General features: G+C 42.2%; 1 protein-coding gene across 3 annotated transcripts in view; it reads left to right on the top strand.

The window, feature by feature from the left end:
- The window catches only part of vti1a (vesicle transport through interaction with t-SNAREs 1A), a 113,229-nt gene extending 97,759 nt beyond the window's left edge, over positions 1–15,470 (top strand). For 2 of the 3 annotated variants that reach the window (XM_085360797.1, XM_085360796.1), the window contains one exon: positions 14,202–15,470. In XM_085360797.1, coding sequence (XP_085216923.1) covers positions 14,202–14,295 — 94 coding nt within the window. In that variant the 3' untranslated portion in view covers positions 14,296–15,470. The remainder of the gene's footprint in view (positions 1–14,201) is intronic. The other variant, XM_085360798.1, reaches the window with a different exon arrangement.
- Positions 15,471–15,930: the final 460 nt, after the last annotated feature.

Here is a 15,930-nt window from a genome sequence, read left to right as displayed (position 1 = left end):
CCAGAGATGATGAATGTTCGCCTTCAAAACAAAAATTTTTGTGTCACTCTTTAGTAAGTGTTTGCAGTGTCTTCCATGCAAATTACAGGAAACAGCAGCAATCTGGCATCAACCTCCTTTGGAGTGCTGGTAAACAGTCAGGGAATTTCCCTAATGATTGGAGGTTACCTGGAGGTCACTGAACTGTTTGCTTGAAGCCTACGTCCACACGTACCCGGGTAATTTTGAAAACACGGGTACGTGTGGACGTAGCCTTAATCACTTGACCCTGCACTGTCACACATCCAAAATAGCAGACAAGTTAACAAGGGTAGCGGTCACATGACTACAAAACCAGGATAGAGAATTTTTAAAAGACCCCGTTTAGACGAAGTGCTCCCCAAGCCTGGACCTAAGCTGCGTCTGCGACGCGACGTCAGAGGCACGCACCTGATATATTTTAGGGGTGAGTCAGCACGAGGCCAGTCGAAGTGAGAGCTGCCACGCTAAAGGGGGTTTATGTGTCAGACTTGCCCACTGAGACAGAGGTTATGATAATAGATAACTGTGAGAAAGCCTTGGATGGATGGAGTCTAGCAGAGGTGGCAGTTACTATACCGTGGGCTATAGTCATCCCCCCCATTCTGCTCCGTGTTTTATAGCTAGATTCTGTTGCTGCTCTCTGGCTCACCTCTCAGTGTGAAATGAGCAAGTCTCGACTATCGTCCTCAGTCCGCCAGTCGAGCTCACAGTTACACACGAGCACTGCCAAGAATGGTGTTTCTGCCTGTGTCTAAACATGTGGAGCTGTATGATCTGCTGAGTGGGTCATTTGACATGTGTGCTCGGGGAAATGTTTGTGTGTACATTTAAGTGTCTGCTCATGAACTTTAAAATGGATGGGCTTTTGGTTCGTACATGTTTACACTTACAGTAACATTAGGAGAGAGAGCGCTCCTAAATAATAAAATTAAGAAGTACGACATTCTTGCATCGGCACTGTTTTTCCTCCTCCTTCTCTGTCGTTTCATTGGCCCCTCTCCTCACTTTCTTTCTATCTTTCTGTCAGCAGGAGGGTGAGGGGCTTGCTCCAGGCTGCAGCAGGTTTAGCTGATTCTGAGGAGTGCGAGAATAATTTGGGATCTGCTCTGTTTCATCATCTGCTGCTGTCAGAAGTTTGTTTCTGAAGCAGGAGCCTGAACATTTGCTTCCTCGGATGATGTGTCACAAGTGGCACTTTGTTGAGCAGTTGTGTTTGTCTTTGGCAGGTTTTACATGGTGGAGCACGAGTGCAGATTGTGCAGCGACCAATCGTGCTTTCTGTTCAACATAAATCAGGGCTTTGTCAGAACTTGTGTTCTTGTTGTACAGTGTTTGATTTACATTTGCATTTATAAGTTCGTACAGCTCCACCAAAGATAAACGCCTACATAAATTTCCCCTTTTATTCCCCTTTTATTTTTTGTTATAGGATATATTCAGAAAAAAACAGGCTCAATATTGTTGCAGTGTTGTTCTCAATGTTGTCAAAATACAGACATACAGGAAGCGTTATCAGGTGAGTCAGGCTTATGGAAGGTTAAATGAAGTATTTTTCTTAGGATGCAGTAAAGATCAGTGGTATGATTTCACCTGCTAGTCATTCAGTAAATCTTCTATCCAGGTTTTCTTTGGATTTGAAACACATTTGGCATAAAACTGATTGTTGCTGCTGTGAGTTGAACAGGCTTTTATCCTGTGTACCTGTGTAGTTCAAAGGAGAATCTGTGGAAGTGGATGTTAAGCAGTCTGAAATGTTTTTAAAGTGCACATGTGCATGAAGTGTAAGTGAATAAATAGATAAACAACCACAAGACTTTGCAGACCGAGTCCCCCTGGCTGTTGGCCAAACAGGTAATTCCTGCGGCATAGTTTTGGAAGGGCCACAGCAAGCCAAGCCTGCCTCAGCAGTCAGACTGTCTGCACATTTCTGTTGCTGATGGCATACCAGGGGCGCCATTTTCCTCTCTGAGACAGACAAGCCAGAGGATCTGATTGGCCTTCCGCCAATGCACACTCACAAAGACTCCTTTGACAGCAGGTCAGTCGGTTAACCAACCAGTAGGCAGAGGGATAAGACAAAAAAAAATCCTCACCCTCTTCACTCCTAAGCTTCATGATTAAAGGGTTCTTAAAGCTAAAAAAGGGGGTGCATCCTAGTCTTCTCAAAAATGCACAAGTAGTGCATATTTTCAGGTTTATTTGTGGTTTTGTATACCTTTACATTTCATCGTGGCAAGTGTTTGCTGCCGCCACAGACGTGGATCTGAGTGTGTGCTTAGAATTCATGCGTAAATATTGACGTGTGCTTGTATGTTTTGTGTGCGGGCTTAAATCCTTGTGGCCAGGCTGGCATGAGCATACCATAAATACGCTGAACAAACATCTGCTGTTATTCTTCCCCCTTAGCCACCTGATATTAGCTAATAAAGGCAACAATATCAAATCCAGTTCACGATCATGCAACAGTATTTTTTGTAAACGAAATATTTCTGAGATGGTAAATATTAGAAATGTTTAAGGCCAAACTTCATTATAAATTAGCGCTAAGCCTGTGCTCCATGATTAGCTCGTCGTGGTTATGATGTCAGCGGAGCCTCACATCTTATATTTTCATCATAAAGCTGTGTAGGAGCTGACGCACTACCTTAAATAGCTGTTGATGTTCTCCTGTGCGCTCATTATCTCTCCAGTCCAGGCTTTGCTTCTCCGCTTTCTCCTGCCGCCCATCTCCTCCCCTGTGTATCGGCCGCTTTGCATACGACTGATGTTTAAATGCTGCATTGTTAACTGACGTGGGGTAGCCCTTTGCTGACCCGGGAGGTATTTGCTCGTTTGATCATGGGGCAGCAGTTTTAATGTATCGAAGCAGCGCCGCTCCGTAAAGCCCCTAGTATAAGTAGAGACAGAGGGCGAAGGCAGGGCGAGGGATCCGTTGGTTGCAGGCCTGACAGTACAGAAGGAAGGTGATTATTAGAATATCTGTTGGTCAGCAAGGCCAAAGGGAACGCTGCTGACCCTGCATTTCCTGGTTATGCTGTGCTGGTGGGTGTTGGTATTTCGAGGGGTTTTTTTTGGGGGGGGGGGGCATTGCGAGTTTTGTGGCAAAGATGGAGAACAGGACTCCATTGATGAACAGATTCAATATTTCCATCATAGTGTGTGTGTGTGGTTTTTTTCTTTATAACACTTTAAATATTTGCATACAAGGCCTTCTTCTGATGTTTATTTCTTATGCTCTATCTGTACGAGATGCTACACTCTTTACACTTTTTTTTTTATTTCCACACTATTTATTTTGTGCAGAACTGTGGTTGCCTTTAACATCCAGCCATTGATTTACTTCCCACAGTTATTTCTGCTCTTAGTTTGTCATAAAGACTAGACAAAGATAACTGAAAGGCCTCAGTGTCAGTGAAAACCACGTTGCCTTTTACATATGGGTCTCTGGATACAGAACTCTCACTTCACCAGCTGACAACACAAGAGAAAGAAGTGTTGAGAAAGAGGGAAAAAACAATGACACAAACAGAGTACAAGTTTGTGTTTGCACCCTGGGACCTGTGTATCAAGACCCTGGCTGCACTGAAGCTAACCGGAGGCTGGCCCCTCAAAGGAAAATATTGAACACCCATACACCCTTCTTGCCTTTTTCTTACCATTCTTTGCCCTCCCTCCCCCCCTGCTTTCATTCTCTGATTTTCTTTTGGGCTTATTTCTTGTAGGGTGTCTTTCAGAGTGGCAGTGACCATAGATACCAGGAGGGGAAAAAAACCTGCGGAGAGGAAAAAAAGAGAAAGAAAGACACTTTGTTCAACTTGATGATTAATATTTGATGGACAGTTCCCTCATGAATTTCCCATAGCATTCCATAGTGGACTTGTGATGTGCAGAAGGCTGCGAATGGAGATTGTTTGACTCGATGCACAGCTCATCATCAGCATTAAGTGGCCTTTCCACTTTTCCATAAACAAACAAGAAATACAAAAACTAAACGAAAATGTATCTCCGAGTGTTGGAAAATCAGCTAATTTTTTTGTCCCCAAGATTGAGCATGCGATTGTGTTTCTAAGCTCGTTTGACACCGTTTTCTAAAAAAAGAGTTCCCTTTAAATTCCCTTCAGAAATATAATGTTAAAAAGCTTCAGATTACCTCCCTCCCTCTATATCTGTGTCAAGCAGTGTGTATCCTCATGAGATCTCACAACTGGATTCAGTAAATATGGATTGCCTCTTTTATTTCCAAACGTCCCAAAGCAACCCAGATGCCCCTTGACTTTTGAACCGCGGTTCACAGAAAAGCAGAGGTGAAGCAGCAATCTGCATCTCTCATGGTGCCTCACGCCCACATTGTTTCTGAGACTGAGAGCGATACCACATGAGTTTACCTCCAACGGTGAAAAAAACCAGAAAAATAAAGAATTTGAAGGAGAATTCTTAGTCGATTAACTCGGGCTGTCATCATCCGCCCCTAAAAGTTCGTCTTCTCTTTCTGTTTCCCCCTATCATTTCCCAGTTTCTTCTCTTTTTTTTTTTTATAGAAGATTGACCCTGCATGGCTGCAAGTCTTGATTAGCAGGGCTTCAGAGCCCAGAGTCTATTGATTGGGCCTCCAAAGCACTAAGCAAATGTAGCAAGAGAAACAAGTCAATAATGCTGTTACTGCAACAATCCCCGTCACACTAGTGGCTTCCCCCGCACACTCCAAATAGTTATTTTTCATGGGTTGGTGGTGAAGCACGCAATTATGAGAAAATCAGTGTCACTAAAAATTCTGGTTGTCCGCACTTTCTCGTCTTCTCCTTCTGTCTCCGTTTGAGTCTCTCTATAAACTTTTGTCTGTTCTGTCCGTTCGGGATATCGCTTTGCTTTTGTCTGTGACTTCATTCATGTAAAGACTGCTACACGAGTTTATTTTAATCCATTACTTGACTTCCCTTTCTCACATCTCCCAGGTCACTACCACCTCTATGTCTCTCTCAGCTTAGACATGGAGACCAGGGAAGCTAGTTTGCAAATTTAATGGAGCAGCATGGATTATTTAGACTGACTAAAGCCTCCCTTGTAGTGTCAAATAGGGGGTTGTGGGATGACATTAAACCCCTACTTTCTCTGTCTCCTTTTCTTTCTGGCTGCTGCCTTCTGGTTAAAGTGATCTGTACCTGCATGTCCAAACAACTCAAACCTGATGGTTCACATATTCTTTAATTGTTGTGTGTTATTTTACAGCAGTTTTCCAGACGCCCTCCTGTAGTTTTCAGATGTTTTACTCAACACTGCCTTGATGGGCAAGCATGTGCAACATTACTGTTGGCGGAGGGTTTTTGCACGCATGCATGTAGAGTCTGACACTGCGAACCTCTGCTTGCTCAGTTCTTTCATACCTGCAGGGTAGAGAAGGAGCCAGAGTGGCCTTAGGGTCAAAAGGTCAAGTTCAAGAAATGGCTCTTTCTCTCGTTGATCCGTGACTCTGAAATGAAATCCAGGCTTTGGCAGTCTGCTTTCGGCCCAAACTCACATGAAAACGTGACCTCTGACATTAAGATGCTAAGAGAAGTCACAGGTTCTTGTTGCTTTCTTTGCAATCAGGCTTGCTGCTGTCCTTAATAACTGGGATAGGTTGAAATAACTAAAAGTTCACTTTTCACTTTATTTACTAATTTCAGCCCAGTTCTTTAATCTATTCTCATAGAATGTGAATTTATTCTAGTATCCTTTAGTATAAGCCACTGCAAAGATATGTAGCTGCTTTAGCATGTGGACCACTCGTCACATTTTTATGCTTATAACTTGAGACAAGGAGACATAATAATAGAGATAATGATCCAAGCTGCATGTATAGAAACGAGCAGGCAGTACATGATTGCGACTTGGTCAGCCTTGGGTTTTTGTTTAGTGTTTTTTTACATTTGTGTTAGAAAAAGCCAGCCCGTGTGGGTGTGTGTACTTGTATGCTGTTTGTGTGCGTGCTAGTGGGCAGTATCACACCATCATCTGAATCAGCAGAGAGACAGGATGCAAAGCTAAACCACACGGGACTTGAAGCAAATATTTGGAGAGTTGATTTGAAACGGCAAACAAACAACATGCGGAGGAGCTTCCTCACCAGTTAATAAAAAAGACTCAGACATAAACACTAATATCCTCATAGTTTCTTTGGTTGGGAATCCTAAACAGACTTTTAGGTTGTATTTTGAGTGAAATGCAGTTGACGGCACCTCACGACTTGAAGCTGTCGGGACAAGTTCTTGTAAAGATAAGAGCCCTGATTTTGATATGTTTAAAAAAAAAATGCAGAGATAAGGAGATACTGGTTTTTGTTTTTTTTTTCTTCCGCAAGTTATCATAGCTCTGAATTACTGCTATAAACTCTGAAAATAGTTAGGTAGTAGGTCGGATTTCTCAGCATCAGCGTTGGTGTTACGTGTCAGGCCGTGGATGTATTCAGTGGGTTTTTTTTCTGCAAAAGTAACAGGTTACGCTGGGAAAAAAATGAAAGTGAGCAGTTGTTCTCAAATGATTTATGTGCTTTAATGACATTTCAATACTGAACAAACAATAAAAATTTATGGACACCATAGTTTTGGAGGCCTGCAGCTCTAATGGCTAATGTTATGCCCTTTTTCATAGGGGCCAGTAATCGGATCTGCAGCTGGCCCCTGGCCTTCACAGAATGTATACAAGGGGGATTTTTGTGTTTTGGGAAATCTTAGCAGAAAGAAGAAATAGTGAGAAATGTGGGGATATCACATCCATATCTTCTGCAATCTCCAAAAATACTTGCTGAATAAATAAAATATTTATTTTTTCATAATTAAAATGCAGACACGCGTTACTCTGCAAAGGTTTCAGCCACTGGACGTAGTCTGTGGAGGCTTCTAAAGCAGTGAGAAGATTCCTTTATTTAAAGCCTGAACCATGAAATTATTGACATTAAATTCTAATTTTGAGAAACTGGAGTTGATTGAACCTTATTAACCTTATTGAACCTTCTGACAAATTACCAAAAAAAGGAGATAGATATAAATTTGCATTTATGAGTTTTAATTTGTATATTTTTTGTTACAAGCAGCAGGAAATGTAAACCTCTCAAAAACTCATGTATCACATATGATCCACTTGTATTACATTTACACAAGAAATCATTTATTTTTATTACTTTTCTGTTCTTCCTGGGCAAATTTCACTTTCATTTGAGAACTCAAATTACAGTTTAGTAGTTTTCTTCTTTTATTGTTTTAAATGCCATTTATTGCTACCATGATGTTTATATCTCAGTCTTTTTCTTTTCGCTTCTAAGGCTATGTTCAGACCGAACCTAAAGTGACGTTTTTGCACGGTGAAATTGCGTTAGTAGTTTACGCAAAGACTGGTAATAACGCAAATACACACCCACGCGAGTTGGAAATGTCTCAACCTGGAGGCAAAATTTGCTCCACTTTGAAAGCTCGATTTGACTTCACTTCTGCAGAAAAAGATTGCTCGCAGAAAAGTGAGTAGAATAGTTTGACTTCCTGCTAAGTTCTAAAAATATGTTATTAATCGATTCCAGCTGTCGGGTTTACTTTAGAAGCAAGTATTTCTCTCGTTGGTTATTTGGGGTAAATATGCAGCATGTGGGCTACGAAATGGTCCAAAAACACTCCAGCGATTGAACACATACAAAAACCAAATTTGCCACTATGCTGCTCTGACAACCAGCTAGTTAAGATGAGCCATTTTCCATATTAATCAAGTAATAAAAATACAGTTGTATGAGTCAGAAAACAAATGGCTCTGATTACGGCAGCCTTGTGGAGTATACATACACAGTTTGGAAATGTGGGCTGTCGGCGTCGTCCTGTTGACTATAAACCAGCGACTTCACAAACACACGGGGCAAAAGAAAAACAACTTGGACTTGGAAATTTGAGTTAAGAAAAAGTAGGTGAGGGGAAAATAAGCAATATAAGAACTGAATATGAGCAAGGGGACAAAAAAAAGAGGACACAGCGATAGAACAAAATAGAAGGAGGGGGAGGATGGAGATGAGAGCGGTAAGACAGAGGAGGGTGAGGGTTCGCGCAAGGGAATGATCTGTGTATGTTTGGAGCTCAGAAAAGCCACCTGTACATCACAACCGGATGAGGAGAAGCTGTAGCAGCTACCCGAGATTGCTGCCGGCAAAAGAAGTTCTTAAAAATTCCAGACACAGTTGCAATATACTCTCTCTTCCTCTTCTCACCCACTCTGTGTCTTTCCCATTTCCCTCTCCATCTCCCTCATTTCTCTCGATCCTCTTTTTCATCTTCCCCACACTCACATACTCTTGCATACTCGCCTCCCACTCTAAATTTACTCCTTCTTTCTCCCTCCCTCCTCTTTTCTTCCTCCTTCTCTCTCCTTCAGTCGTTTTCTGCCCTCCCTTTCTTCCATCTTGCACCATTTTTTTTTCAGGAGAGAACTGGGTCCCAGTGTAGGCTGCTGCTGGCCAGGGTTGTTAGCCACCAAATAAAAAATGGATGAACTTCTAGGGCCCCGGTGCTGTTCTCCTGCATCTAGTTGGTGGAAAGAGAGGGAGTAAATTGGAGACGGAGAAAGGGAGAGAGAGAGAGAATCAGGCTGACATGAAATACCTTGCTCAGAAGACGTCTTCCAGAAACCTGACCGTCTTTAATGTCAGTTTTTTCTCAGTTGAGGGGAAAAAATTGTTTTTTTTAGTACAGGTCAAAAAAAGGTCTGCAGCTCTTTCGGGGATCGATGATCTCAACAAATAAATATATTTATATAAACTGTGAAACTTGTTACATTATAAGTGAAAATCTCTCAGTTTGAGAATTATATGCTGTTTTCCTTTGATTTAGATTTAAATTACATTGAACGTCTCTCAGGTTTGGATGGCTGACTGGATGAAATGAGGCATTTGAAGACATAATTTTTTTAAATCTAGGCTGTTCATGCTAATGCGCTTATCTTTACAGTTCAGTGAGCATTTGAGTGTTAAGGTGTGGAGCAAGTTCCTAAATATTGTTTCTGTTTTTAAGTAATGTCAGTAAACAGCTTCCAGTTAGGAGCAAACTCCAGCTGTGCGTGCTTATTTCTAATAATCAGCATGTCTCTCAGACACCCCCGTGGGGGTGATAGGCTAAACATACGTGGTGGGATCAGATCTCTCCAACAAGCAGGTCAGCTTATTATCCCCGCACAGCAACGTGAACCTGATCCAGGTGTTCTGACTTGTTCCTCCTCATCTCATTTGCGATTGAAACATTGCACGTTTTTCCCGCCTTCTCTCAACCTATATTGTTTGCAGGCCAGGCTCAACCTTTTGTTTTTGTCGTGTGTGTGTGTGTGTGTGTGTGTGTGTGTGTGTGTGTTTGTGTGTGTGATGTGGCCGGTTTAAGTTTGAGCCCCAGACCGAGAGCAGCTGTGTGTATGTGTGTGTGAGCAAGCGTGTGTGCCTCCACAATGAAACATTTATTCGTATTAGTTTGTGATAACAAGTCGAGGCATTACTTAGGACTTACCCCCACCAGCATTTCACCTCCGTGTCCATCACTCAAACCATTTGTGAGCACATTGATCCTTCGCCCCCCCCCCCTCCCATGCTGTATATTCCCAGGGTTTGGAAGGAGAGCCAGAATGGCTCAGACAGCAATTGATTTTTATTTTATTGGTCTACTAGTGGAAAGAGGTGGGATAGGGGAGGGCCTGAGAGATGCAACTCCGCAGCTAAGTTTGCTCTTAGTGGGCTGTGTGTGTGTGTGTGTGTGTGTGTGTGTGTGTGTGTGTGTGTGTGTGTGTGTGTGTGTGTGTGTGTGTCTCCAGGTGGGATGGGCCTATCCGCTTATGTCTGTCTCACAGAGAATGTTTTTGTTTTGGGGTAGGGGCTGTTGTCTTTCCGTCTGTCTGAAGGTTGTGTGTGTGTGTGTGTGTGTGTGTGTGTGTGTGTGTGTGTTCATGTCCAGCCACCTCTGTGAGCCATCAAAAGCTGCATGTCTGTGTTCACATGTGTCAGACACACACACACACATGCGTGTGTCATTTAAGGTATTGGGAGAATCTGAGGTGCTGATGGAGCTGGCACTAGGGACTTGGACCTCAACACACACACACATAGCTGAGGTGTATCCCGGTGCTCATTAAAGCTGGTAATAAGGCTGTGCTGCTGGAAAAGGAGGGGAAAAAAACAGGGAAAGGAAGAGAGGGAGGGAGGAAGAGGGTGGGAAGGGAGAAAAAGGAAAAAAAAAAAAAAGGGAGATTTTAAATTTTAATAACACTGGTACGATTTTGTAAATCTTTCCTGACAGAAAAGTCCTCATTATTTTCATCTGTCTCCGAGGAGCCTCTCCAGCTTTGCCTCCCCGGGTAAACGGACCTTTCGCGCTCTCCCTCTTTCTCCTCTTTCTCTCCACCTCTCTATTGCTTTTTCCACACTTTCTGTCTTTCAGCTGCTTTGTTGTCTGTTTCCGATCTTTGTGACTCTCTCTCTCTCTCTGAATATTTCAGCCTCTCTTAGATTAGTGCTGTAAATCTGTTTATTTCCTTTTAGTAAGGTGTTAGCTGACTGGCTGTCTGCGATGAAGGAACATAAGGAGCCAATAGCATTTCCAGTACTATGTGCTGTGATTGGCTGACATTTTAGTTAGAGTTACTGTTGGTCTGTTTTCGTGAGAGTGTTTCTTTTTTCCCCCCCACCGTACCGGGGCACCGACACAGGAAAATACTTGAGGATCATAGTATCAGGTATCAAACTCACTGTGTGTAGGAGTGTGCATATGTGGGTCAGCAGATACACCCTTGTACCTGCGGTCTTTGCGTCACTCACACATCCCCAAATCCTTCCCTCCACTTACACACACACACACACACGCACACACACACACACACACACTCCTAGCCCCCCTCCACCTCTATGTCAAGTGTCAAAACTGGAGGATGGATCCGGTTTGATAAGTTCTGTTCTGTCTGGCCACGTGTCAGGGCGGGATCAACTATATAGCAGAGGAAAACCATGTTCTTCACTCTCCTACCTCCCAGTTTTGGGGATTTTTTTTTTTACTTCTCTTTTTTGGGAGTATTGGGGTGTGGATATTTTTAGGGTAGGTTTTATTGTAGTTGTTTCTGGTAGCTTTAGTACCTTATTTGACTTGTTAGCTTATTATAAAAGGAAAAAAAACCAAAGAAAAAAATAGGTTGACGTATGAAATTTCATCAGTTTGTGTGTTTTTGTTTCAAATGGATGAAGAATAATTTCCCCATCCTCTGTAAAATGTAACCAAGTAGTCATTTTCCAGCCTTCTTAGGTCTGCAGTGGTTAAAAGAGTGTGATGGCTGACTTTCATGTCCCACTGCTCATATGTCAGTGGGGAAAACTGTGGCTCTTTACAGTGTCACAGACACTATTTTTCAAACAGTTTTCAACATCAGTGAAGTGATTTATGACGGCACCTCCACACACTAATTCCTCCAATCTGTCTAGCTAGATCTGTGTGTATGTGTGTGTGTGTGCGGCCCCCCTTCAGGTCATCTGGTCTAAATTGACCTTTGGTCGTAAGCTTTGCAGGATCTTCTCGGTCTGTGTGAACTATTGCAAGCATTAAAGTAAAGATGTACTGTTTATGGCTCCCCCTCCAAGTTTCTGATTGGCTGCCTCTTGCAAACAGAAGCACCTGAGGTTAAAATATTGGGAATATCCCTGCTCTATGACATCAGAAAGATTTGAGTGGAAAAAAACTTGCCTAAAACCAAATATTGAGAGCAGTGTGATGCCCGAGCTTTTAGCTTTCACATGTGCTGACCTAATTATTTGAAACTTTGACCATGTTTCATATAAGCGTGCACTATTTCATTAGTGTGTGTGTGTGTGTGTGTGTGTGTGTGTGTGTGTGTGTGTGTGTGTGTGTGTGTGTGTGTGTGTGTGTGTGTGTGTGTGTGTCAGAAAAAGAGGAAAAAGCATTAACATTTTTGGACGGGCCACTCCTAAAATTTATATCCATCTTCTCTTTAAAGGTTGGAGTTGCCATATGTGCTGCTTTACATTTATACTTCCAAGACACGTTTTGTTAGATTGGTGCACAGAGGATCAGTTAAGGTCAAAATAATGCATTTTTAAAAAAAAGATGTGTCCCCAGAGGGGGGAGGGAAAAAAACTTCTTAAACCGCAGCACTGTCATATTCCTTACTGCTTTGAACATTTAAGTGTTTGAAGTTATTCCACGTTGTTTGCTACCAAATCAGACTCCTTTAATAAATGCCGTTTTAACAGAATTGAACCCCCCTCCACGAGGCTAAAACTAACTTTATGTTCATTTCTCCACTGCAAGCCTCTACTAGCCCCCCCCCCCCCCCCCCCACCTCCCTTTTTTTTCTTCTTTTCACCCCAGCTGAAAAATTAGCACAACACAAAGCGAGCTGGCTTCTTCTAACACACTGCCACAGATACACACACACACACACACACACACACATACAAGCGCCTCCTCTGGGTATTTGACTGGGATAAATAATCATTGTAAATAATGAATGTCAATTAATAGGGGGAGACGTGTCCTTGCTAAGCATGCTCTGATTAGTGTTTCACTGGGATCTCTTCCCCCAGCTGGCTTCAGCCAATCATGTCAGCCTCATCCAAAACACCAGAATAAAACTGGCCTATCACAACATATGATATCATCTAATACTGCCTCAGCTTATAGGCATATGGAAAATATAGTATTATCTGTCACTATTCTTTTTACAATTTTTTTTTACCTCAGCAGTGAGGTAAAAAATGCCACGTGTGGGTGTGTGTGGGGTGGGGGAGGGATACCATAGCTGTTGCTTATGTTGTTCGGGACATGGTTTGCTATAAACAATATGACAGTGTCATAATAATGTATGCATTTATTCAAGGATAAACTGTCTACTTATAAAGCAGTGCTGCTTACACACAGTAGTTGTAATGAGCTCTCTGGTGTTAGCGAGAGCATTACAGCATGTCAGAGAAGTGTCCTATTACTGGAAAGAAGTTCATGGCGATTGGTTATATATTGTTTTTAGTTTGTAACAGTATCCTCTGAATCTCATATAAAGCAGTTGATAAAATTTGTTGTTATGCGGCCGAGAGTCTTTTTGCAAAAGGAAATACAAAGATGTAAAGCATCAAAGCTTGTCTGTGGGATTTTTGTCATCCTTCCCTTCAATAGCTTCATCAGTTCTGCGCTTTAAGCTAAGCAAACGGTCGAGACTTTTGCCAGGCGGGCTGGTGGACCAGAGGGAGGCCGCGAGCTCGACTGGTGTGTCAGCTCAGACGTGGAGTTTAGAGGGTAGCTGGGTGACTGAGCAACCAGCCAGCGCCCTCCCCTCCCTCGGTGATAAATGGCCACAGCATGGGCTATTCATCTCCTGCTTAGAGAAGTGGACAGTGCCCCCCTGCTCGGCCTCTCCTCCACCCCTCCACATGTCAGCAAATGTGATAATTCTCTCATTTGTCAGGAGCAGTGGAGGGTTTGGAATCCGTGTGTGTGTGTCTGAGTGAGTGCATGTGTGCTGATGCAAACTCTGGAGAATTTGGGGGACACATGCTAGATAAGTTGCTCACTTACCAGATGCCTTGCTCTGCACATCTTCACTCCATTCCTCATCTGGTACTTTTGTGATTTTTTTATTTATTTATTTATTTATTTATTTTTTGGGGGGGGGTTTCAAAGCCCCCACTCCCCCACACCAACTTTACTTCGGTCACAGTGGGAAAATTTAAATGAGCAAATGAGTGAGTCGTTTTATGGCAAATTCCATCAGTAATTCAGCGATTTTTTTTTTTTATTACCTTCAGGAAACTACTGAGCCACTTTTTCCACTTTATTGTGCAAATAAAGTTTAAGAGCCTGTCAGCTATTTGTGTGCGTGTGTGTATATGTTTGCATGTCATGCTTGTTTATAAGTGTGTTGGTCTCTTTTGCATTTGTATGTTCATGTCTGTACACAAATCAGCGTTGTTGTTTTTTACAGAGGGTACACATATGTAAGCAAATCACTCTTATCACGATTGTTTTATCCAGTCACGCTGTGGTTTTATGACGTGTGCCAGCGAGTGTATAGCGATTTAAAAACCAAGCGTTCAGACCTCATGGTAACAATTAAACAGGATCAGGCTCCAGTTGACTTTTCTCCGTAGACCCGCGAACCTTTTCCTAATCCTTCTCTGTTCTTTCTCTCTGCAGGATCATCCAGAATCGGGTCCTGGTCTTCATCCTCGGAGCCATCATCCTCCTCACCATCATCCTGGCCATCTATTTTAATGTGCGAGGCCACTGATCTCCCCTGTACGCACATGCATATATACACACACACACACTCCCTCCCCCTAAACGCAAATACACACACACTCTCTTGTGATTAATAGCGACAAAAGCGTTGTTCTGCTGTAATTAGGACAAATGGTCCCCATGAATCACTATTTCCAAAGCCTGACAGCAAGCTTTTTTTTTTTTTTTTACCATTTCTCACTCCTTTTTTTTGTTTGCAGTTTCTTTCCCTTTTTTCTCCCGTTCTCCTTCTTCCCTTTTACTCTCTTTTTCTCTTTCACTTTCTTCTCCTTCCCCCCTCCTCCTCTGCCTGTCAGGCTCGTTCTTACATCTCCAGGGACTAGAACGGGGTGAGATGTTTTTATAATAGTTAATATTTTTCATGGTGTCGTCCTCAGCGTGGTTTGCAACCTGGTCATTTTTTTTCTTGTGTAACTTAATGGAGGGCTTTTTTTGTAGTGTAGGTGGGTTTGGTGTTATTCAGGGTGTGGGGATGCATGAAAGGCAGAGAGAAACCGAAGTTCTACACACATCTGTGGGTTTGCACGTGTGCATGCATGAGTGACAGTCATGGATGGGGGCCCGCACTGCGTTTCTTATTGACACCAACAGTAGGCACACATACTGTATTAGCTTCTGTAACTAAATGATTCAGCTGTTCTTCTCCCCACCAATCACCCTACCCCTGCACAGCTCAGAGGACAGTGCCTTCAGTTTAGATATGCTGTTCACACTCCTGCTTTAAAAGGCTCAGCAGAGCCCAAAATAGACAAGTGGCGCTGCCTTGAAAAGAGAGGATGCACGCAAAAAGGTTGAGGTTAGTTCAGCTTGTGTTCATTGAATCAAGGTGAAAGTATTTTGGGTTGTTTGTTTTTTTTTTCATTATTAGGAGGAAACTGGTTGCAGTTTTTGTTTTCAGGAGCAAAAAAGTGGTTATTTTAGAGAATTTAGAGATTGAAGAATATTAAATAAAAATTGCTCTTTTAATGGATTTTAATGCAAAAGAGACCTGACCTCAGCCTCCGTGAGTACAGCACAGAAACAAAGAGAAATGCTTCAAATGACATTGTAACCACATCTGGGACATCAACCCTTCCCAAATACATACTACATTAACTGATTCCCAAATATAAGCGTCATACTGTATGTACTAACATTGAAATGGACATCATGTATAGTGTTTTTGCTCTTACTAAGTGACTCTCTTGCTATTTATTTATAAATGTAGAGTTTCCATTCAGATTTCTGTGTTGGAAGTGTATATTTTTGTGATGTTGAAATTATTCAGAATTAACATTAATCACATGTTTGTTTCTTCTTGATTTGTGGTGGTTCTCTGATGCAGACTGTACACCAGGACCAACTGAAATATGTGTATTTCTAGTCTTTCATCTTAAAGGCTTTTTTTTTTCTTGATTTCTTTCTTCTATAAATGGATCTAGCTTGTTTAAAAATGTGTACTTTTTGTTCTTTATTTTCTATGTAATCTTCGGAGGTGTGAGATGGGACCCTTGTTTCTGTGTTTGTGATGATGTGATGCATCTGCAGGTGTTTGAAAAAAAGGCGTGCTTGAGTTTACCGGCGTTTAATTCTTCGGGGGGAAAGCCATTCTTTGGGGACGGCGTTTGAAAAATCTAAATTTAAG

Source organism: Diplotaxodon limnothrissa, linkage group LG8 (genome assembly GCF_057381915.1).
Source record: "Diplotaxodon limnothrissa isolate DT_005_m linkage group LG8, D_limnothrissa_male_GT1.1, whole genome shotgun sequence".
In the NCBI taxonomy this organism is placed as follows: domain Eukaryota; kingdom Metazoa; phylum Chordata; class Actinopteri; order Cichliformes; family Cichlidae; genus Diplotaxodon; species Diplotaxodon limnothrissa.
This window is presented reverse-complemented; position numbering and strand designations above follow the sequence as displayed.